Source organism: Ooceraea biroi, chromosome 5 (genome assembly GCF_003672135.1).
Source record: "Ooceraea biroi isolate clonal line C1 chromosome 5, Obir_v5.4, whole genome shotgun sequence".
NCBI classification, from domain to species: Eukaryota; Metazoa; Arthropoda; class Insecta; order Hymenoptera; family Formicidae; genus Ooceraea; species Ooceraea biroi.
The window spans coordinates 10,209,153-10,233,369 of record NC_039510.1 but is presented as its reverse complement, the minus strand read 5'-3'; the positions used below and the strand labels follow the sequence as shown (position 1 = coordinate 10,233,369).

General features: G+C 40.4%; 2 protein-coding genes across 3 annotated transcripts in view; one reads left to right on the top strand and one right to left on the bottom strand.

Moving 5' to 3' along the window:
* The first annotated feature begins 821 nt into the window (after positions 1-821).
* Positions 822-17,577, top strand: LOC113561970. Its single transcript, XM_026969671.1, has 11 exons — positions 822-6,009; positions 6,089-6,127; positions 8,181-8,372; positions 9,561-9,655; positions 10,630-10,863; positions 11,228-11,665; positions 12,228-12,484; positions 13,141-13,319; positions 13,579-13,707; positions 13,814-14,005; positions 14,235-17,577. The coding sequence occupies exons 1-11, from the start codon at positions 5,865-5,867 to the stop codon at positions 15,299-15,301; spliced, it is 2,967 nt and encodes a 988-aa protein (XP_026825472.1). The 5' UTR covers positions 822-5,864; the 3' UTR covers positions 15,302-17,577.
* A 985-nt stretch (positions 17,578-18,562) lies between these two features.
* The window catches only part of LOC105281212 (protein rhomboid), a 95,063-nt gene continuing 89,408 nt past the window's right edge, over positions 18,563-24,217 (bottom strand). For both annotated transcript variants that reach the window (XM_011342285.3, XM_011342284.2), the window contains exons 3-5: positions 22,444-22,614; positions 21,768-21,923; positions 18,563-21,217 (exon numbers count right to left, since the gene is read on the bottom strand). In XM_011342285.3, coding sequence (XP_011340587.1) covers positions 20,897-21,217; positions 21,768-21,923; positions 22,444-22,614 — 648 coding nt within the window. In that variant the 3' untranslated portion in view covers positions 18,563-20,896. The remainder of the gene's footprint in view (positions 21,218-21,767; positions 21,924-22,443; positions 22,615-24,217) is intronic.

The window sequence follows — 24,217 nt, the reverse complement described above, 5'->3', positions numbered from 1 at the left end:
TACGATCGGCGGCCGGCGTACCATCGCACGTGCACCGTTGCACTTGGCAGTGAGCGCAAACGCGCTGCGATGCACGATAGTGATAGCAGTGACTCTCACGAGATTTCTCTCGCATCGCAGATATAGACGAGAATGGTTTAAAGCCACGTTTCCTGGCATCGTTTATATACGAAAAATAAAATTCTCTGATAAAAATGATCTTCATTCTTCAAATTAAAAAAACCAAGTGCTTGAAAATGTAAAAAAAATGTTTAAAAATGCTTGAAACTATGGGAAATTATCTGGACCATTAGCTATGAAAATAGGACAGAGATTTGCGAGGATTAGCAAATCGGCTCGAAAAAAATCCATTTTATATATATACTAGCTTTAATACCCGACCTTGCCCGGTAAAGTTTACATTAAACTTTGTGTTTAATTAACTTGTAGTAGGTATAGATACATATAATAGTATAGATAGATTATTTCCTCTAAAAAGAATTATTTAAAAAAACTAAAGACGTTAAGACCTTCTTTTCGTCAAGACGAACAAAGTGATATAACACACTTGTGTGTATAGTTCATGTTTATTGAGAAAATGCATTTCAAAGTATGCACTTTCAAATTTATATAATAGTATAGATAATCGCGATTAAATTAAATTATAAAACGCGAAGAGGCGAAAACGACGCAAAAGAGAAGCGAACAGTCGCTTCCATAGCGGATCTAATTCTCAAGGCTCGTGTCAGTTATCTCTTGCACGCGTCCTCAACACGGATCTGGATAATTTTCCATTAACGGGAGATAGGGTAACGACGCTAACGTACACGTCAACCTGCATTTCAACGTAAATCACGATATGTATACGCGATGCACTAATTAAATTCGCAGAAACTCGCACACATCCGCTCGAAAGGATAGCTTATGGTTGCTCCGACGCAGTTTCTGGCGGAACGTTTCGCTCACGTTCGCTCAGAAGCGTCCGTAACAAAATCTTGCCACGCTGCAGGATCTCCTTGTCTCACGTAGGAGAGGATTAAAATCCTCTCGACGAGGGAGGCGTCTTCCTCCTCTTCGGCGAGGAGGACTTCCGGTTTTGCGCCATTAACTAACTTGGCTTGTTTCTCGCTTGGTGCGAGCTTCTCCCTGGCCAACCGTGGAGTGTCCTTTACTACTGCTGCCCTCGGCAGTGCCGTACTTGCATTCCCGGGACTAATGACAGCTCCAACACACACGCACACATGCACACACACATACACACCCGTCCCGCGTTATGCTCCTCGAGAATGCAACGACAGGCACCAAGACGTAAGCGAGAGGATGGAAGAGCTGGTTATTAGGCACGTCCTTATTCGTCGTGCATCGGGCTAACGGCGGATTAACGTTCTCGGCATATTACAGTCCCAAGGGCCAAGATGCAAATTCGTTTCCAAATCCGCCTGAACTAAAAGCGTTATTATAGATTTTTCAGTCCTGAAGCTTTCAACGCGTTACATTATTTTTTCGATAATGGCTGTAACTTTTTGTATTTCCAATCTTTTATATATTTTTTTGACGTACACATCTCGTACGGGAGGTAGTTTACCGCTGACTGAGAAGTAATTGGCAGATTGCGTGTTAGAATAATGAAGGTTTTTTTTAGGAAATTAAGCTTCAAATGTTAAATTATGGTAATTTGATATTTCCGTGAAATGCATTGCATACAACATACACTCTCGTGATACAAGAACATATTATTTGATGCATTGCGATTACCTGTTTACTGGAAAGAGAAAGCTGAAGAAGAAAATGAAATTATGAATATCTATGATGAGGATCTTCCGGTAATATTTCATCGATACTGACGAAGGTTAACTACAAGTAAGGAGCAACTCAAATGTTATTGACAATTACGAAATTGTTTATATATGTGATTAGCGCTCAAAATACACGTTACTATACATTGTTGTAATATACGTAAATCTCTTTGTCCATTTAATCCTTCTCTTGAGGATCAAAGAGGCAGTGGTCAGTTTTTACAGTTATTTATGGCTGAAGAAGTTATGACGCGAAGAATGTACACACGCGTGCATGTAAAAGAATATCGCAATAGTAATCGCGAGTTTTCGACAAGGAATCTTGTAGTGATCGATGAATAGCCTTCTTTATTACTCTTGTAAATTTCTTACATATTACTATCGCACCTATAATTAATTTAATTGTGCAAACACATCCTATCCTATATCTACAAATCTGCAAATAAAACAGTGCTCATCTTAGATTGGTTGCATCGTTCTAGCGCAGGGCGAAATCAGTATTAATCTGACCGATAGTCCTTCGACATTTTCATTGCAAAGTGCACGTGGAATTTATATTGAAAATTCCATTTTCAGAAGGGTTGGTGTCACTCACGACTAAACGTGCAAATATTTCCGACACTTAAGTTTACGTTGTAGTGATTTTTCGGCGCGCGTGCTCCGAATTGAAGTGAAACTTTCGCATTCCCCGCGCGCTTCGTTTGAATTAGATCACGATTAAAATTGTTGCTTCTTTTATTTGCAGTTTAGCCGCACAGCTTGCACTCTCTACAAATCCGTTACAAAATCTAAAAAAAAGTGCAATGTGGAGCATTCTATACATGTATAAATAAAATTAAAAACTTAAAAAGAATTTTGTTTTCTAATCTGATATATCCTCTACAATTTCCGTATTAATCAACGTAATGGAATTTCAGGTTTTATTAGAAAGAAGATTTAAAACAGAGTCCTTCAAGTTTCAGTTTCTCAAACAAAACGAAGAGAGTTGCTTAATTGTCTTAAAATTTCATAAGTTGAGTGAAAATTTAGTGGATTGACTTAAAAGTTAGGAGGTATCCGTGTAATACATGTCAGAAAAGATCAAAGTGTGTGTTTACGCGCTCAAGTAATTCCCGAATTTCCCTTCCGACTGTTTTCTTAGGGAACATTGCTTTCTACCGAATAGCGCGTCTTCAACTATGCGATTATGGTCTTCCGGTAATTGTTTTAGCTGTCGCCGATGTAACTTTCGACGACTGGGCCCGCGTCGCGCGCAAAAGTTTCGCAGGTGTTAATTAACTGCTAATTGGATCTTATTAATCGGGACTCTGCCGTGTGCTCGCAGCACCATCCTTCGGGCGTTGCTTTGTCTACGTTAATAGAGAACACACGGAGTCTGCGGATCGTTGTGCATCCTCTCAGTTTAGTATAATGCACCGTAGAACAAGACCTGACCACCGAGATGGCGGAGAAAGCCGAACAAAAAGTTCCGACCAGCTTGCTGGTACTGAGGCTCGAATTTACATGTATATCACGAACAATGGCAAAATTTCAGCCTGGTCCCTCCGCGAGATTTCTCGCGTAATAAATAATACTAATCCTATATATGTAAACTCCATTACACTTTTCATTTCATCCAAACCCTAAATATGTTGAAGAAACGTTGAATTTCATTTTTTCAGCAACAACACGCGTAATTCGACGTGAAGAGTTTAACACTATTCTCTCACGGAGTGCTCACGATACCGAAACATCGTGTATATATATATAATAACTTCCACGAGTCTCTATAACCCAGCCCACACTGTAATTAAAGTTACGTTACGTAACGAGAAATTTACTCGCGATTGCAGGATGCAGATACGAGGGCCGCCGATATCAGGAAGGAACGGCTGTGAGTACGTCCGAGCCCTGCCTGCGGTGCCGATGCACCGAAGGTGCATTGAGATGCCGGCTCCGGGTATGCCCGCGATTGCCAAATGCACTACCACCGGGCTGTCACGTTCGTTCACCGGCCGAGAACGTGTGCTGCGCCGAGCTGGTATGCGGTGAACCACGTTAGTACAATGATATCCCCCTTGCTTAATCGCGATACTTTGTCAATATAACATAGCGGCCACAGAGTCGAGAGCTGCAAGCCTCTCCAAATGGAATTCGGGAAATTATGGAAAAATCTATTCAGCTGTTTTGTACTTTTCTATTTTATATCTTTCTCATGTACTTATATGTAATAATTCTCATTTTTCGCGAGTCCCTATATGCAATTAAAGAAAGGTTTTGCAAACGAATTTCCTGAATTGCTTTATTTACGTGTGCATTCAATAGTGAATAATTATTATTTGAGGTCGCGGTGTAAGGAGCATGCCTGCGTGCAGACACGCTCCCTTGCTTCTTTTATGAAACTCGTTGCGTTAAACGCATAAAAGTTTCGGCTTCGCGGTAAAGCAGATTAAAGAGTTAATCGTGGCTAGGGCTTAAATTTATTATCTGACTTACAGGCGACGTCGAGAATATGTTGCGGAGAGCCAGTGTACAAACGAACGTGGAAGCCGAGGATGAGAAGCGCGTTCACCACTCACGTACAGAAGGTATTTCTACTTTGTTGATCTTATACTTTGTTATTTATCTTCCTCAGCAAGATACCGGCTGTATCGTGCGCGTGCAAATAATAATTTTTTTAAATTGTGCTGCAATGCACTTATTTCGCAGAATGGAAATATGACTCGGCATATTTGCGGCGAGCAATAACTTCGGACTTTCTTTTTCTGTTTTACTGTAGTAATTGTTCAAATGCAGAAAAATTTTGATTTGTCTCTTTTCTGGCGACTATGTCATTATACAGTGCGACTGCATTTTGAGTTAAATTAGTAGCCGCGCTATTATTTTTAATAATTTTCATTCCAACTTTGTCTCCGAAAAGAGCATCTGGACTACCTCTGCGGTAAATAAATGAGCCTCGTTACGCCCGAGTAAACTTGGGTAAATAAATTGAGGAAGGTAGAGAACACTCGGCTAAACTCGGGCATAACACAGAAGGGGTTAAGATGGCTCGTTACTACTGAAGCGAATGTAATTTTAAATTAATTCAGGATTTCTTTGCCACCGCGCAAGGTTTATACCGGTGCATTTTTTATCTGCTCACTAAAACATTGTTTTACCGCAACACTATTTTCATTTGCAAATAAAACAGAATTTTTCAGGGCGCTTGTATTTGTGCACAATACCAAGCCAAGTGTTCAATTATATGTTCATCTTAACATTATTTACTTATAAATTGATGACTTTTATTAACCATCAAATTTCTATCTAATGTTTTTAGTTTCTATTCTATTTGCGTAACTTAATTTAGACTACTTTACTTAGAATATTTTAGATAAGATAGATTCTTGAAATGATGAAAAATTAAATGCAATGAATGTTAAAAAACGCATAATAGAATTTGCGAGTTGCCTTGTCTCTCGAAACAACAACTTTTTTACGTTACGCTACGTTACGTTGTAAATATATAAAGCATCTTTCTTGAAAGTATTGTTAAATAAATTATCGGATCCTGGGAATTCTACTGAACTTCAACGAAGCTCACGTACTACTTCGCGGATAGAAACGATCTCTACAAGAACAATTTAATATAAATTCCTAAACTCCGTTTAATGCTCAATTGTAATTAAAGATTAATTGTTGTATATAGATCTCTCTGTGTGCCTTTCTTAAGTCAAACAAACAGCTATCGTTACATATAAATGAGGCAGCATCACTAAATAAAAAAGTAGTAATAAATATACTATGTCAGGAAGAAACAAAGTGAGAGGCAAGCCATCAATATATAACGGAATCAAATATCAGCAAGAAAACCGGGAAAAGATAAAAATCTCTTAAATGAAAATTACATAAAGAAAATTGCAGTGTAAGATGATGCGCATTTATTTTTACTCCCGTATATTTCTGAGAATGAATGACAATGGATCGTAAAAATGATTAAAAATTTTTGTCTCGAACTACCTGTCCATCTCTCATTTTGAACTGCGAGCAAAATAAATCTATAAAACGAGATGATATTCAAATATATTAGGATGTCTACACGACGGGATTCAATACGGCTCGGGATCGGCGATGATGGGTTCGCGGCGATGCGAGTATTGCTATTGCATATCCGGCGCAAGAAGATGTATCCGGCCCAAATGCCTGCTGCCTCTACCGGGATGCACCCCGCTGTACGCACCCCATTCCTGCTGCCCGATCGCCTACAACTGCACTCGTGAGTGTATTTTTATCACGGCAGCGTCGCGACTTGCTTAAAGTACCTTACCAAACGGTTCTCTTTATTTCTTTTGAAGACCACCATCCGTCCACAATGGCGCCGATATCGGGAAATGGTGAGTTCAAATATTGCCATTTACGACGTAGTCCTCTTAAACTGAATTCGGTAGAGCTGAGGAGGTACTCGGGGAATTTCCTAGAAACCCGATAGTGCGGCCGGCAACTCTTCGTGAGCTGTTGCTTACGCGGAGATGCTTAGCTTGTAGTTTTTGGTGAATCTGATATTCCAGCGAAACGCAAAGGATGAAGAAGCCTCGTAAAACGTTACCCGTTTCGGCGAGTAATTAATGCATGTATCATGAATGTAAAGGAAAGGAGGAAAGATACTTTTATTTCTTTTTCTATATCGAACAAAGCATCTTATTCCGCATATTGGAGCAGAACTCTCGAAATTGTCAAATCGCACGTTAATAGAGACAAAATGCGATGCAACGAACAAATGGGAATTGTTTTACATACATTGGCATCATGTATGAGCGAGCAACTTATTAAAGTTCACCCGTGGGAGTGGAAAACTTTAAGAAAATCGGGCTATTAGGGATTATTCCGAAATTTACCGCTGCGCGACTAAAGCTCTCAGCCGAAGCACGCTCTCGAAAGTTGTGATGAAATGTGTAACTTAATAACGAAGAGTTACTGCTGACGTTATATCACCCCGCGACACTTGCTCCACAAGGATCCTACCTCCGGATAACCGACGAGGTTCATTTAATGCTCGGTCTCATCGCGACGGCTGAAAAGCTGTAAGTTTCAGGAAAATACCGTAATGACGTACCAGCTGAAGTAACGCGCGTCAATATTTTCATGGATCGAAATACGAGAAATTAAAATGCACTTGAAAAAGATATTGCATCTCGATCGGGAAACTTTGAGTAATATTTTAACAACCCTAAAATTCCAGCGCAAATTTCTTATCTTCGATAATATAATCGCGAGTAACAATTTCATTTATTAAATGAGTTTTCTGCGATTTAAACCTCAAAGTAAAATTCGCTTTTACAACTAACTGAGAGAAAAGAATTAAGTCTTCGTATTTTAATTTTTAGTCACTTATAGCTCGCTTAAAACCGTTAACGCCTCGGTGCACCGTGATTCTCGCTATTTTTCCCGATTCCGTCTACCAGCACTTGTGGTGCTAGAAAAATGTGCGCGACCTTAGAAGAACGTGTACACCAGGACGACCGATATCCCCGGAAGCGAACACCGGTATCCGAGAATCGTTCTGGGTTCTCCCGTAACAGGGTCGTCCGACAGCCATAGAGGAACATGTAACACGATAAAGAAGCGTCCGTAGGGATGCTTCCGGCCACTTTGCTCCGAGAGGGTGGGAAGGGGATGGAAGCTGCGAGCTGGCACTTCGGATAGTCGAGGCTGCCGTTCATTTAACGGCCGGTTTCATCGTGGCCGCTTATATTTAAGCCGGGCTTAAGTCCTCGGCCGCTACGACGCTGCCACGGCTGTCACTGGCTGCCGGGACATTCGGGGTTGGCTTAATTTTAAACGGGCACGCCGAAGACCATCCCTTCCTCATCGGGCGGACGGTTGCGGCCTTGTCGTCGCGATGACTGACCATGAAGTCAGTAAATAACGATTCGAAGTCGCGGTGGCTCGTTAATTCCCCTGGATGGGCAAGTATCCTCGCCGGGACCGAGACATTACGAGACTAATACGTGGACACCATCAAAAGAGCGATGTTTCGGACGTTACGTGTTACCTCGAGCGTGGCACGGACACGTTCAAATACGTTAAAACTCACCAGGAAGGTAGGAATATTCGCGTATTCCCATGAAGCTGCACTCAAACTGCAAAAAATCGGGATTGAAATTAGATCCTCCGTGCAAGATTCCACGGGTCACGCGCGTTAAAATTTTATTTGGGATTTTACGGTGCATTCCAATGTGATGTAATCCTATCTCATATTCCTGCCTTCCTCGCATACGTATTATCAGACACCCGTAGAAGCTTGGATATTCACGCGACATCCTTGAATGTCCGGATATTCGCGCTACGTTGGGATCTGATGAAAGAAATCACGTGCGCGGAGGCCACGTTTTCACATTCGCATTCTCACACGACGTCCCTCTATTACGACGGCAAATGATCGTCCAGGATGTCGCGTGGGCGAGCGCACTTACGTGGAGGGCGAGATGGTCCGCGACATCGAGTGGAAGGCCGCATGCGACAACTGTTTCTGTGCGATGGGAGCCATACGGTGCGTTCCGCTTGCGTGTGCGCCACCACTTCAAGGCTGCAGCCCGATCGTGCGAGAAGGACAATGCTGCCCGTCTACCTACAACTGCAGTGAGTTTACGCACGTTCGCATCAGAGTTACCCCGGAGTGTCCGGTGGTCCACATCCGGATTGTGTTTTTCGTTGAATTAATGTCGCAAAACCATATGACTCGGAATAAAGTTGCCTTTTATTTTTCTCTTTCGTCTTTATTAAATATGATGAGACAAGAAAACGTTGTGTTTCGATCGCGACGTTGACGTTGAATCATGTCTTGTTCGGTTAAGTCTAAAAATATTTTACTAAAAGTACAAAAATATATTTATTTATTTGATGCATGTCGGGATACGAAAGAATAACGAACAACGCCGTTAGCGTCTCGTCTCCGGGTTTACAAATATTTCATCTGGTATCTCCATTCGCGAAAGGAAAATAAAATATTTTGCTGGACTTCATGCGCACATACGTAAACGAATTAAATGCACCGATTCTTGGAAGCGAGAAACATCTGCGAGTTAAAAGGGGATTTAATTTCCACGTGAGAGCGTTTATTCGATGCAGTCAATATAGCAGCTCCGCGGGCGTGATAGCCATCGATATTAATATCGCGGCAGATAGAAATATGCATCTACCGAACGAAAATCGGCCAGTGAACCGCAAACGCAGACTTAAAAGCATATTTTATCTAGCTGCCGCTAACAAATGTCACCGATATTCGCGCATTGCACATTTTACAAAAAAGTATATAATATGGTTTGATTTTTTGCTAGTTTGATAAATATTTTCGCAGATATTTCTGGCTATACTAGATAAACATCATTCTCGTATTATAATGTAATTACTGATGTAAAATGTCTATTTGAATGGTACACAAAATGATCTTTTACTGTTACTTATATTTAGCTTCTGTAATTTTCTGATTTGAATAACAGATGGGTTATTTTCAATTCTATCCAGAGAGAAAATCAGACTTAATAAGCATACGATGATACGTATATTTCGATTTATCAACATGTTTTTCTTATAAGAATACAATTGTGATGTGCAGGAATTTATATCTGTTCGATATGATTCTTGTATAACTGTGATACTTTCGTATTGTTGAGATTGAGTTTAGTATTTAATTCGGAAAGACAAACCGAGTCGAATCCTTTTCCCAAAAATATTACTACAGATTCAGACTTTCTACCTTGGATATTTATATATGAATGTACTATATGGATATATTATAAGAAATTGAGAGATTTAATATTCAACAAGGCGGCAGCATCGAAGTAAAGGCCACTCAAAACTACGCATCCTACGCCTTCATCAGCAAGGACTATGCCAAGTTTCGCAAGGAGACCAACTATTTCGTACGTTTACCTCTATGTATATCTCATTTACAAAACACAAATAATCGCATCGTATTAGCGAATTACATGAAATAACATTAATTGTCCTAAATTAAAAACTAACAACACTCAGAGTGTTGGCAAATTAGTAGAAACAAGCTCATCAAGATCGAAGTTAAGGGACAGTGATTTACGTAGTCGGCGGAATTTAATCAATGAAATCTATTCGAAACATTGATTATAAACGCGTTAGATATTTGACTTAGTTCAGGAATTTCGGATGAAGCGCACCTTATTGGATCACGATGCGCGATGCGGAGTTTCCAATCGGATGACGATGTATCTATTATGAACGTGTTGCGTTATTATTAATAGATAACGTCGTTAGAACAGAATGCCACTTGTGCGGGAGAATTCGGATCTCGCGAGGTACACGGGAATCTACTCAGACAACGGAAACGACTGCGGTGGATTCCGAAATTCTTGAATGAGCATGTCAATCATGCATCTCTAAAAGACGCAGTAAGGAACCTCTGTCGCATAAATCTCGAAATCGATTAAATTCATAATTTTCTACTTTTGCACATTTTTCATAACATCGAGAGAGAGAGAAAGAGAGAGATCACTTTCTATTTGCTTTTGTGATTCCGTGTTTATTAATATTTCATATATACACGTATGTATAAATCATGCTATTGCACATGTTCGTCACATGGATCTGCTGATGTTTTTTTAGAATTAAAGGGACTTTAGGATTCAAATTTACCTTACTCATTCGGTATCGATACTCCAATATCATGAAATTAAATGCTCGCGTACGATTGGTTTCGAGTTCCGAGCAAGCTACGCGAGATCATTAAATTGACTCGACCGATCCAGTTACCAGTAGTAGGCTTTGAAGCGTGCGTCTGTGATATAGTTTTGTAGAAAAAAGATCTTTCTGCAAAGTGATTCTATAATCGCGTTATGGTGCGGATCTGTTATTTATTGTTCAGCCGGCGATTGATCAATCCACAAATCTGCCCGTCGAAGGACGAGGTCACCGAGTGGTCGAGGAACAAGTTAGCACCAGCAGGATCGATCTCGAGGAGGACTCGTCTGTCGCCGCATACTCGACCGCTTGGCCCTCCACCATGGAGACTGACATCATGGACAATGAAATCTTGATAGGAACGATGGACTACAAATCGAGCTTGGAAGTGACGACTGCTGCGGCTTCCACGAATGAGGTCTCAATTTCATGAATACGCAATACATATAAGGAAAAATATTGATCGTGAATCGTTATGACTAGTTAAAAATTTCTGCATGAGCGAAATATAATTACAAATATGTGTACGTATATTTAAAAGCTTTTTTTGAATGTAAATGTAAATTCCGTAAATTGCATTAAGTGGTAGTTTGATGCATGTGTATGCTAACTGAAATGTAAAAATATAATTTGAACGTTTGTGGACAAGAGTGTCCGCACTCGTTTTAATGTTAACGTTAACGTAGCGTTTCCACGGTTTTTTTAGCGGCGCGAAATAAATCGCAGATTTATCGGATCGTAAATCAATTCGCCATTAATGATTATTTGTCCTCGTTCGCCAGTTATCGAGTAACACTGAATCGACAGTAGCGTTCGAGTCGACGCTGGCGTCCACCAAAGATGCCGATTCCGTTGCTGATTCATGCACGACGTGCTCCACAAGCACGTTCACGGATTCGACAATCGTGACGACGGAGGACCTCGCCAGCACGGATGCCTCGACGATCTCATCGCCGGAATGGACGACGGTGCTCTCGGAACTAACGCTCGATAATGGAAACGATGAAAACGAGGATACCAAGAGAGACGAAAATAAAAACGCGAGCGAAAACGAGGACCGGAACGAAAACGGGGCTACAGAGACGGGGGCGCAGACGGGAGAGAAAGCGGATATAATTGAGAAAAACAAAGCTGCGACGCATCCTTTCGCAATTTCCACGGATGCCGGGGATTCGCTTATCCCCGGCGAGAAATCGTCCGAGAATTCTACGCTCACTGAGGTAATGACGAGAAAAGAGGAATAATAATCAGGATTTTCAATGTAAAAATAGCGGATGTCAATGAGATTTCTCTAAAGACCCAGCCAAAAATAATCAAAGATTTTGTTAATTCATTATTCGTGGATATTTACACTTAATTAAATAGTTAAACATTTCTTACTATACCTGTTGGAGAATTTTCAGAATGATAATTAGAACGTTCTCAAGTCTTTCCTCGAGTGTTTTTAGTGGCTGATGAAACACTTAGGATATTGCAGAGGAAAATTAATGAGAATTTAATACCGTTCTAAAAATCAACAAAGAAATTACAGATTTTAGTAAATTCAGTTACTTGATTTTAGTGTCCAACTATGGAATATTTTTAAATATAAAATTCCTTTTGTTCGCAAAAAATTTAAAAGTAAAATTTGTGCAAATACAGTTGCAAATATCTTGAATTCGTCGCATCGCGTTACTTTGTTCAGGTCAGTTCATCAATTATCGGTCATGTCCGCTGAAAATTCACTGTCGAATCACAGTGGACAAGTAGGCAAGTTTGTTGGATAATGCGTGTATGACACAGGGAACAGAGACCATCGGCAAGAGACCTGTCATCAGTCCATCGTCGACGATACTCATGCCGGACGACATCCTCGTGATGAACGTGACAGTGAAGACGAATGTCTCGGTGGGCCATATACAAGGTGTCACGATAAATCCAATTAGATCTATCCCGCCCGATGTAGAGGCCATTTTGAACATTACTCATCGCGAAAAGGACGAGGATTACGACTACGACTACAGTCAACCGACCTTGCCGCCGTCACTGTCAAACGTTAGGTGAATGTTATCACGTTTCGATCCATCATCACCCCTAATCTGGCTGTGATTTGACGTGAACAAGTTTCCACTCGTAGGTAGCACCAAGGGAAAATATAAATGTTTTTTGATCAATTCCCTCGCGATATGTTTTTTAGAATGCATGAAAATATCCACGGGTGCAACGTTGCGCAATTGATGTAATCGACACACAGTATGTTTTATTTCTTTTTATTAGCTGGCGCGCGATGTGCAATCAATTTTTCACGCTTATAACGGAACCACTTTTTCGCGAGGTTTGTCAGAGAATACTGCCGTGAATTAAATTGAAATCGTTTGTCGAAAACAACTGATTGATGCCGATTTATGGCGTTATATTTTTAACGGCAAAAAAATGTACAATGCCAATCAATTTTTGTATCTGCAACTGGTTTTTTCTTTCAAAGAATGTTAAAATTGAAAAAAATATAAAGATTATTGAAACTATACATTTTTACGAGCAGTTTTAATCCGAAAAATTACAAATTATTTGAAACATCGATTACTTGGTGGCTAAAGTTCTATTATTTTCCGTTTGATTTTCTCTGGCAGGAGTAATTTCAAAACTTAATTTGGATTATCTGAGATTGCGTCGTGTGATATGCATATTAATAGAAGATCAAATATCGCTATTGTAGAATAATACCCTTTGTGGCGGCGGACGCGTTGGTGAAAGACAAGGATGTATCCTCGCCTGAGACTAGATATCCTCCCGGTGCGGTAGTAGCGTCTCCTGAGCTACAACCGACCGACGCTTCTGGTTTTTACGATATTGCAAGCCAGAAGAACCGATTTAGCCCGCCTGTGGAGACTGAAGGTATTTTATGATTTTTCTGCACGCGCGGAATCAAATAATTGATCTAGTGAAAGCATATGAGCCATATGAGAGATTGTAAACTTTGCATTTCATCAAATTCTCTCTTCAAAAGCTAATAATTATAAAACTAAACTAATTTGTGCATCGTGCTTCATATTATTTTAATTTGTTTAATTAACTAGCCATATAATTTTAATAATGCTATATCGTCAATCAATGGCGTTTCACATAAATAATAAGTAATAGACATTGTTCGTAGGTGGATTTGTACCTAGAGAGCCGCCATATTTCGATGTTCCCTATCGTCCCACAGACTTAAATCTCGAGATTGGTACTGGCGTTACCGTGGTTCCAGAACAGATTACGAATCCACATCGAAAAAATGATGGTATATATATGTATATATAATTGAATTATTTGCTAATTCGCCAAATTTAACAGCAACAGCATCGCGGTGATTTACATTGCTAATTGATATGTTTTGCCCTACTTAGATTCGTCTAGTAAGTGCCACTTCGAGAATATGGAATACGGTCACGGCGAGATCTTGCCACGCGCCGCTCTCTGCATAATCTGCATGTGTTATTACGGGGAAGTCGTGTGTTTCTCGGAGAAGTGCTCGCCGTTAAAAATTGGTTGTCGGAGGATCAACTCCGAGGAAAAGTGTTGCGGCAAAATCGTTTGTGGTACATTCTACATTATCCTATGATTATAGTAATTTCTTTCAACAAAAATGTGCAAATAAATTATAATATTATACTATTCACAGCCTCCAGTTTCCGTAGAACATCAGATTTAGGGTACAAAATTATATGTATATCTTAAATTACATGTACATAATTCTCTCTATAATTATATTTTTATCCACACTTCAAATTTATATATTATTTTATTTTTCTAATCTCGCTGTTACAGTGGAAGCCGGTGAATCGCCAACGGTGGTGCTCGATCGTGCCGATGCCACGGCGCCTTCTCAACGACAACCTACAGTGTCGCCGGATCCATTTCGCGATGTCATCAAGACCGAGCCGGCACCCGACTTACCTTCCCTGATCGAGGACATGATCCCTTACCTGATTGAGCGCGGTATCACGACGTCCAGGCCGACGACATCCATGGCAACGTCAGTGTCGAAGAACTCCGCTCAAGGCTTGGCGGGTAATCAACTGCAACACTCGCCGAACTTTGACTTTGTGGAGCAGATGCTACACATACGACCACCCTTTGATTACGTAGGGGAAATGGTCGACTCCTCTTTCGTGTCGAATATGAAGTACGGAATGAACGGTGAAGTACCTCCGGAAGATACCGTCTCGTTAACGTACGATTCCAAGAATCAGGTTCCCGGCAAGCCTGAAGGTCCTGAATCTTCAGCTGGAGCCTTCGGCTACGACGGAACCGAGTTGAATCACACGATCGACGATTCGGAGAACGCTTTCCTCCGGAGCAATATCACAGAGGAACAGCTCGCAATGGGAAACCTATCCAAGACCGACGATCCCGACAGAAAGTCTGCCAACAAAGTGGACGATCGTATCACGAAGCACGACAATCATACGCAATCAAATAATTCGCCGAACAAGGGCGAGAAAATCGTTGAGGACGTCGAGGATGACACTATTTTTTCGTTGGACAGCGTTTTGGAGTTGCTCTTCTCCTCGAATACCAGTTCCGACGTTAAGCTGACTGAGATCACGAAGATGCCAGATGTTTCCTCCATCAGCGGAACACGAGAGGATCAGGAGACCCTCGCCGCCTCATCGACGAGTACCGAGAGGCTAACCGAGGAGACGGATACTGTCGAGACGTCCTCGAAGGTCCTCGACAACGAGATACCAATGGGCACTTTGCTGAAGCTGGCCGGCTGCAATATATACGGTCGAATGTATCGTGTCGGCAGAATCATCACAGAGCTTTCGAGTCTCTGCCAGGAGTGCAGATGCACGGAAATTGGTGTCCAGTGCAAACAGTTAGAATGTTGATCGGACACCGATTTCTTCTGGCGATTTAAGATTTCATTCTTAAGTCGTAAGAAAGCATCTCGCGGATACTTGCAATCCGATAAAAATAAGACTGTCGTATCGATAATCGAAAGTGCATATGCGTCGTGTAACAAATTTCTGACGAAAGATCTGAAGAAATTTTCGTCGCTTTACAATTCGATAGCAGAATAATACAAATGCGTTTTATAGGAAATTCTGCTTGCGTTTTAGTTTTAAAATTTTAATACTTTACGAGATAATAATGGAAAATCTAAGGTATTTTTGAAAGTATACGTGTGTTAGTGTGAATGTGAGTGTGTATTCATGTGCGCGCGCGCGCGAGAGAGAGAGAGAGAGAAAAAATAAATCTTTTTACAGAATTATGTACTAAAATTCAAGACACGCATTTTTCGCAATGAAAATTTTACAAAGATCTTAAATTTTGAATTTTGTGGAAAATTAACATTCTGTTGCATTGAATGACAAGTACATTAAATTTTATCAATGATCATGCAGGATAATAATAGGTAGGATCATTCTATTTTACATATTGCAATTACAATTTCTCTTTTAAAAGATCAAAGTTTACAAGATTTTTCTGATATATTTCTCTTCTGTAATTTTGGATACATTTACAAGGAAATTTGAAACACCTCACTATCGGTATAATGCCGTTCGGAACTAGGAATCTCTGAAACTATCAAGATGGTCTGCCGTTGTACCTTCCGCCAAGACGTCCTGACAGAGCGATGAATCTTCAGCTAGAACTTCGAACAACTTGCACTACGTAATTATCCAGGCAGAACCGATAGACTCGGTCTCGATGACCCTCGATAACGAGACACCGACGTTCGTGGTCAGATTACTCTAACTGGATGTAATATCCACGTCGAGTTTGTATCGTGCTCGAATTATTACATAGTCTCCATCATCTGCGAATCTTCGCCTCAAATGCGGCTGAATCAGATTTATGTAAAAACCGATGAAACTTATGTGTTTTGAGTCCTCAACTATCAAGATTAACCGTCTCATTAGACGGATTATAGACGGATTAATTTTTTTCTTAAATCATTTTTCAACATTTTTAAAGTCACAGAACGAGATCAATCCAGAGAATGACATTATTTTCCGTTTTCACTTAAGCAATAATAAAAATTGTAAATTTGCGCAAATATTTAGTGATTTTAGCGATTAGCGATTCGCATTTTAATACTTTCGCTATTTTCGAAAGAGTTTGCAATTAAATTAACGTATTGAGACTAACGCAAACCTGAGAAGAGAATATTTTTTCTTCAATATGTTTCTTGATCAATTGAGATTTAACGCCAGTTGACATTCTTTCGCTTTTCCTACGAGCTTTCACGCGCGTCACCGACCTTTCTTTCGATTAGAGGTATCGCCTGTAATCCGATTCATAGCTCACCGCGACCCTCGTCTCTCTCTCGTTTTATCCCGGGATTCCCAGATTCCTTCTTCTAATTTCTTCCGTGCCTGTCGTTTTCTCTCGCTGTATCGGCGAGCATTATTCCCGGAACGTCGCGCGACGGTCATAAACGCGGACCTTGGGAGAATCCACGTCCTGGCGGGATCGATCAGGATGTAATTGTGAGGAATAGTCCTTCCGTGCCTCGAAGGATAAGTGGATGAAGGCGGAAGTTAGCGCGGTATTCGCTCGCCCCGACCGCCTTTCCTCTTTAATGGGAATTATCCGTCTATATACCGCGTGAGGGGAGTCGAGGGGTGCCGTTTTGATTTATCTCCGCAATTTATCTCTGTGGGCCGAATGCAAAAGATACCGCTAGAGTACTACCGCCGTCAGAGAAAAGGGGAAAGAGGAAGAGTAATCATTCGACGGAGAGACGTTCTTTCGAAATTTAAGTTATTCCGCGAAATTACGCATCTTTTGTAGACGAATGAAATCTGTAACGTATATATCATGAACCGACATTTACGTCCACATTTATGAAAGATTGTTGAAAGAGAAATAATATCCACTTGCGCGAGCCAAATCTTCCAATCTTAAATAATCTTTTTTAATACACATTGCAATATTCTTAATTGGATGATTGAAAAGAATTATTTGAAATTGGACTGACTTGTTGGAGATTATTTCATCTCAGAATTTTGTCAATTCTTTATAAATGTTTATAACATTAATGACAATAAGTATACTTGTGTTACTTGTTAAGTTATGATAACGATCTCAAAGGGTAGCATCACTGATTGAAAGTAGACAATCTAACGAAAATGTATTGTATATCCTACGCTACGGTAAAACATGAGTACATATTAAAAATAGTAAAAAGACATTACGATGTAAGTATATTTCGTACTCTGCTGTAACTATTATATTATTATTATATATATATATATATATATATATATATATATATAATAATATAATAGTTAATAATATAATAATATAATTCTTACAATACGATATATATATATATATATATATATATATATATATATATATATCGTATTGTAAGAATTGCTTTGTTGAGATTTATAAAACGTACTATTGAATCTTTTGAGAGCTTCCTTTCTTATGTGCATCGAATTTTTCCAGCATTTGCACTCTCCAAGAAATTCACGTGCGATTTTCAATATTATTATAAATTCCTCGAATAAAAGCACAAACGAAATTACATCGATAATAAAGTTCTCACTGTGCTGTGTAGAAAGCGTCGCAATAAAAAGATTTTATTTATTAAACTCTCTAAAATATACTGAAATTTTGCTTCGAGAAAAATACTATAATTATATTTATTAACAATATATTATAATTATATGTGCTTGGTTTCACTCAACTGATTTAAAAATTAATAGACTTTGCTTTGAATGCTACACAGAGGTTTATATATACTATATTCGTTATAATAAATTTTTACATTATTCCACTTTTTCTCACTTTGCATTCTCTTTTTTTCCTCTTTTTTTCTGCAGCAGAGAACATTTATCTAATTTTTGGAGCACTTCTGATAAACAAAATCTTTCGAAACGAGAACGTTATTAAAGCATTTAACAAATCAATAACTCGAAAAACATTTCTGAAAATGGATTTTTGATAAAAGAGCAGATGCGTCCTATTAAATCTAACATGAAACAATCAAAAATGTATTTATTCTAATCTTTGAAACGTTACTTGCTCCATACAGCACGAAATAATAAAAGGCGAGCATCGAATAAACACGATTAATAATGCGAATAGAGTTAAGGATGGTGGTTCGAGATTGTGGGTCATATCAGTTTATAAAATATGATTCACTCGACTTTATTGCAGGCAATCGATTGTTTCGATATACAATGGAGGTAACGGGGCCTCATTATATACTCGCGATGAAATCACAGTACGTGTATGTGTATGTGTGTGTATATATTTATATTTAATAATCCATATTTACAAGAGAGATTTCATAATATATTCATAATCGTGTCGACGACAACGCTAACATAATCACAGCCAGTTTGCCTCATGTAAACATTGATAAATAAGTAAGTATACGAGAGTATAAGATTAATTGCCCAGGGGAGAGAACACATTTTTCTCGCATACGACTTTTCGTTCTATATCGTTACATGCTTTTATGTGGTGTGTGTGTGTGTGTGTGCGTGTGCGTGTGCGCGCGCGCGCGCGTGTGTGTGTGTGTGTGTATGTGTATGTGTATGTCATGCACGATTATGTCATTCACTTTGGCATTGATATATTCTTTTAATAACACGCGATAATAAAACTTTTCTGACATCTTTTCGAGCATCAACAAACAAATCGCAAAGATAAAATATAATTTGAAATATATTCAAATAAGTACATAAGTATCTTAAGTCAAACCGCTTGATTTTGAAAAACGATCTGTTATCGCACACTCGCTTAGTTTTCGCCTAATCGTTTACTCGAAAGTTTCGTCGAGCAAATTTAACCGAATCGTTAATTTAAGCTGTAACAACAATAATAATTATTCATGTTATGATAAATTAAAACAGAGGAAAACAGAATGAAATGGTTCAAAAGCTGATGAACATTTCCAAATCTAGTGAACGCACACGGACTCTTAACAATCACACTGCACAGTTAACAACATGTTAAAGATAATATACGCTACGTTGTAAATGTTCCGCAAATTTTATAGCTTTGTAAATAGAAATGCGATTATCCTTAGGCGTGTTAGTCTCGTTACGCTATAAAAGATTTGTTCGTTCTTGCACACTTATCGGGGAAATATGGCAGGACTGTGGCTTAACATGAAGAAATTCATTTTTTGGGCACTAATCATCTTGTCGCTCTACGTTGCCTGATAATATTGAAAGATGATTCGTGACTGCGATATTGTGTGACTATAATCAATTTGTTCGGAGCTTGCGCAATCCCGCCCGAAATCAGTCGCATATTGTTAAACTTTGGTTTATTAACGATCGATACATTTATCTTGCCATTATTAAAATTTCTCCTTTATATTACAACACGTTTACGTTGGTAATATGTGTGCGATCGCTTTATTTTATACATCTCCTTACACATGTCTCATACACGCTAAATTGTTAATACAAATACAGAAGAGGATGAGGGTTGTCCCGACGTCCTTAACACAGCCAGCGACATGCTAGCTTTAATATACTCGGAATCGCGGTTCCTACCACGCGAGCAGTAACAATGATTTTTTCTCCTGAATTTATTTAAATTTATTTAAATAAATTATTTTTCACATTCTACACAATATTCACCCGTCACTTCCGGGTGAACCAACGTCGACGCATATCGTTCCAGTCTCTTGCACTGGGTTTTGATGATTCTTCGTATCTTTATTATACACACATTTTACACTTACGTAATCTTTCCCCTTCGTCGATACAACGAGATTGATATATAGCGAGAAATCAGTAATTAGAGTCACAAATACTTATTACTCACCTGTACAACGGTCCTGTCGAATGGTTGTAATCGCGGCGGTCCGTAAAAAAATCGCAGTGCTTAGTCCAGCTTTGTTTTTGTATTATAATATGAAATTTATCAAAGTATTAGACGCGCGCGGTCGCAATTTGCATTCATCCATCGGACATCCCGTCGCTCTACCGCGTCAAGCAAGAGTCCTCAAAGTTCTAGACGTGCTAATGGCAGCGAGTAACGTGAACGAGGGTTCAAGTCGGTCGATCCGGTATTTCCCTCCGCCGATTCACCGAGCCCTCACGCTCGCACGGGCTTTTTCGCGCGAGCTCAAGTTTCTTGGTGTATCGAGTTCCCGCGGGATGGGAGATGAAAAGTGAGATCCCCTCTCACATCCGGATCAGCCGAAATCGCGACCGAGATGGTAAGCCATTCTCGCTTTTTCGGTACGAGACGGCGAGATTTGATTGCACGAGATTCACGCGTAGATTCGAGTAGTGATTCGAGTCCTGAATAGCCGAGGAGCACGAGTTCACTGGCAGTTTTACTCTTGAGCCGACGAGCTCGGAGATTCGGCAAGTCCATGTTGTATACTCTCCTCACCCCATGCGTATGGCGCGTACCTACTCGAACACACTCTCGGCGGCCTCCCGGATCTTCACGATCAGGAAGGACCGCCTACAGAGTTTGACGAGCATCTCGATCCTCTGTCAGGATGGCTTCCTGAGCTGCGGCAGGGCGATCAGGTAGACGTTGCCGAGCACGGCGCCGACGATCAGCAGCATCACGCTCACGGCCGACAGCAGCCGCACATATCGCACGAACCTGCGACCCCGGGCGTCCTTCTTGCTCTGATTCGGGAACACGGCCAGACCCAGAAGCGGGCCCGCTAACGCGCCTGCCACGTGCGCTGCCCAGCCGACCCGACCGCACCCTAGCAACGCCGGGATCGGCAGCGACGCGATGTCCGCACCGGCCAGCAACAGCACGGCGCCGAGACGCCAACCGGCGTAGCGTAGCTCGCCATGGCACTGCAACGCACAGAGAAACAAAAGGGAGATGCACGGACACGCTCCGCAATCACAGTTCCTCCTCCACCGAAGGGGTAAGGAATTAAGTTCCGATAAGCGTCGAGCTGTACATACGAACCAATATGTGCGAAAGCTAAATGCTTTCACTTCGCGTAAGTTTCAGAACATGATCAATTATTAAGGGAAAGGAAAGTAGAAGACGGATCGTCAATCCATCAAAGATGAAACTTGATTGCAGACGTTAACAATAAATTGACGGCGCGATAAATTGATTACAATGTCTGGACGCCTCGAAATATTTGATTATTGCTAGTTTCCGCGAAACTAAAGTCCGTCACTCGCTACTGCTAAACAAGATTTACGAGGGTGTTTCGAGCGCGGGAACATTCTCCTGCTGCGCCACCCGGTCACATTTTTAACGTGGCTTCTTTTGTGTCGTTTCTTTTGTTGCCCCGACATGCAACGTTGCGCGCAGATTTTCAGGAGGCAAGGCTCACTGACGGGCGGTTGAAGCTTTGATTCTTAGAGATTGAGAAACTTTTTCGCTTACCAGATAGAGATGAGCGAGATGGCTCGTGAGCAGCGCGTAAACACCGGCCGAAGCTCCGACCAGGTAAAGACTGGGTTGCAAAAGCGATGCACCCAGGGCGCCGCACACTCCACCGCCCAAATAGATCGTCGCCACCCCTAATCGTCCCTGCTCCACCTGTAATTATAAACTTCCCGTGTCTTTTTGTCTGCGAGATACTTGATCATTTAGAAATATACGTAATTTTTCTTATTATTCTTTACGATTAATTTATTAGCAAATTTAATAAATATGTCGTATTGCGTTGAATAATAAATAACAATAGTTATAAATGTTTAATGTGTGAAATTAAAATAGATCAAAGAATAATTTATGACGTTTGTAAAAATAAATTTTCGTTGTAGCAGTTGTACTATAACTTTGTGCGCACAAAGATTAAACCGTTCAACGTTATGTCAAAAGCGTTACTTTCTTGCGAAAATACGCTCTACAGCACGTCTACGTCGTTCTAGTTCCGCGACCGATCGTTTCGCGTTACAAAACGATAAGAGCGATTTAATTCAACGGTATGCGAATGTTATCCGGTCTAATCGTGGGCAAAAAGCTTCGCCATCGAGAGGAGAGGCTCATTCCCTTAAACGCGGTGTCTCGACACGCCAGCTGAACGACGTCCCCGCAATTTACTTGATTGGCTCACCTCGAGTGGAGTGGCCAGGACCAGCTGAATGACCACGTTGAGTGCGAGGTGAAGTGCGTTCGAGTGCAGCAGCATGTAGGAGGCGAACCTCCAGCCCTGCACCCTCTGACGGGGATCGTAGACCAGCCATCTCCGTAACGTCGCCTCGTCTCCCAGGCAGTGGACGGTTATCTGTTACGAGTGAAAGCACGTTTAATGTGCTTGCTTCTGCCGCGGGATATTATGCAGAGAAGCGTACGACGAAACAGCAGACGTTCAAGAGCGCGGAAATAATTATGTGCCATCGTGGAAGGATGGCGTCAGATGGTTAGATGTGAAATTAATTGGGATTGACAATGTCTCCGTTAAACGGCGTATGCGGCATGAACTGAATTATTCAATGAATAATTATTCAATTATTCAATATTCGGCACGAGCTCTTTTCTGAAATTTTTCCTATTAAATATTGTTTGATTTATGTATTTTTCAATATTGTATAATTGTGTGTATTCTATTGTATTATGTACATGCAGAATATTTAAGACTGAAACATTTCATCGTGATGACCTACCACGTAACAAAAATTCTCACAATCCACGAGAAAAGTATATTCGACACTCGATGTATATTTTCGAACCTAAATAAAGCTACGTCTATACATGAATTATCTACTACGCCAGATTCTACGGATGTGCTGGTGCGCCAGCTATTTTCGTAACGATACTTGGCTCTCCAGGAAGCAAAGTGGCTTCTGGTTCTCCGTTGAGATGGAAAACGTGTTCCACGTGTCTTTATCGTCGAGCGTTACGTGGAAGTGCGAAGAAAATGCTTGTCCTTTCAGATTAAACAAAGTAAAACCCAAGATAAGTACTTAATGGATCACATAGCGGTCTTCACTCAATCTGCGTAATGTACTCTTGACATGTTATTTTAGAGATAACACATCCATCACTGGTTTTATTATTTTTAATATTATAAAATGATGACCGTGTTAAAAATTTACATCCTCATGTTATAAACAAGTATAAATATACCTAATTATTATTAATTTATATATCATAATAAAATTTTTCAAGACTCAATGCACAGATGAATTTGTTTAATTAGCTTTTACGTGAAATCAATTTGAACGATTATCGAAAATGTAATAAATTAAGAACTGAGAGATAAGCTGAACGAGATCACCATCGACCCTACGTCATAATCTACGATCAATTGTACGGTGTAACGAATAATACGATAACGTATAACGCCTTGCAATTGAGGCGTATCAAATATGATGAAACGCATTATCGATCACAATGATTTACGGAGAACCCAGCGAGCCCATTAAACAACCCGCACGTACACGGGTGCCAGCGAGATATCGAGGATTTCGTTCAATATTAATCGCGCAGCGAAATATTTATGTCACACAGACGTAACTGGCGCGCAATTTACCGTCGTGTTTAATAACTTGTTCATCCGATTACATGCGGAATTTATTGTAACCATAATAAAGAATGGCGGATGAGTGTACACGGTGCGCCCAGTACAAAGCGCGCGCACACGAGACTGTAAAAAAATAATGCCTTAACGATTTTTTCTTTTTTTTATCCGCACCTCGGTGAAGCCGAGACCGTGCACGCGTGCAGACATTCTCGCCGGTAAATCACACGTGCGTCAGCAGGTGCACCGTTCTTTCGTGTGGGTGGTTGATACCTCCCCGGCTATCCATTCCGACGTCCTGGTTTTTACGGCCCCGTCTAGGTTTCGGCGTCGTTCGTGCTTAATGCGCTTTTATGCTCTCCACCTT

Coding starts and splice junctions, on each gene's coding strand:
- LOC113561970 (XM_026969671.1), top strand. CDS start 5,865: ATGATGGGTTCGCGGCGATGCGAGTATTGCTATTGCATATCCGGCGCA. Junction 8,373..9,560: donor CCCGTCTACCTACAACTGCA/GTGAGTTTACGC, acceptor ATATTCAACAAG/GCGGCAGCATCGAAGTAAAG. Junction 14,006..14,234: donor TTGCGGCAAAATCGTTTGTG/GTACATTCTACA, acceptor TCGCTGTTACAG/TGGAAGCCGGTGAATCGCCA.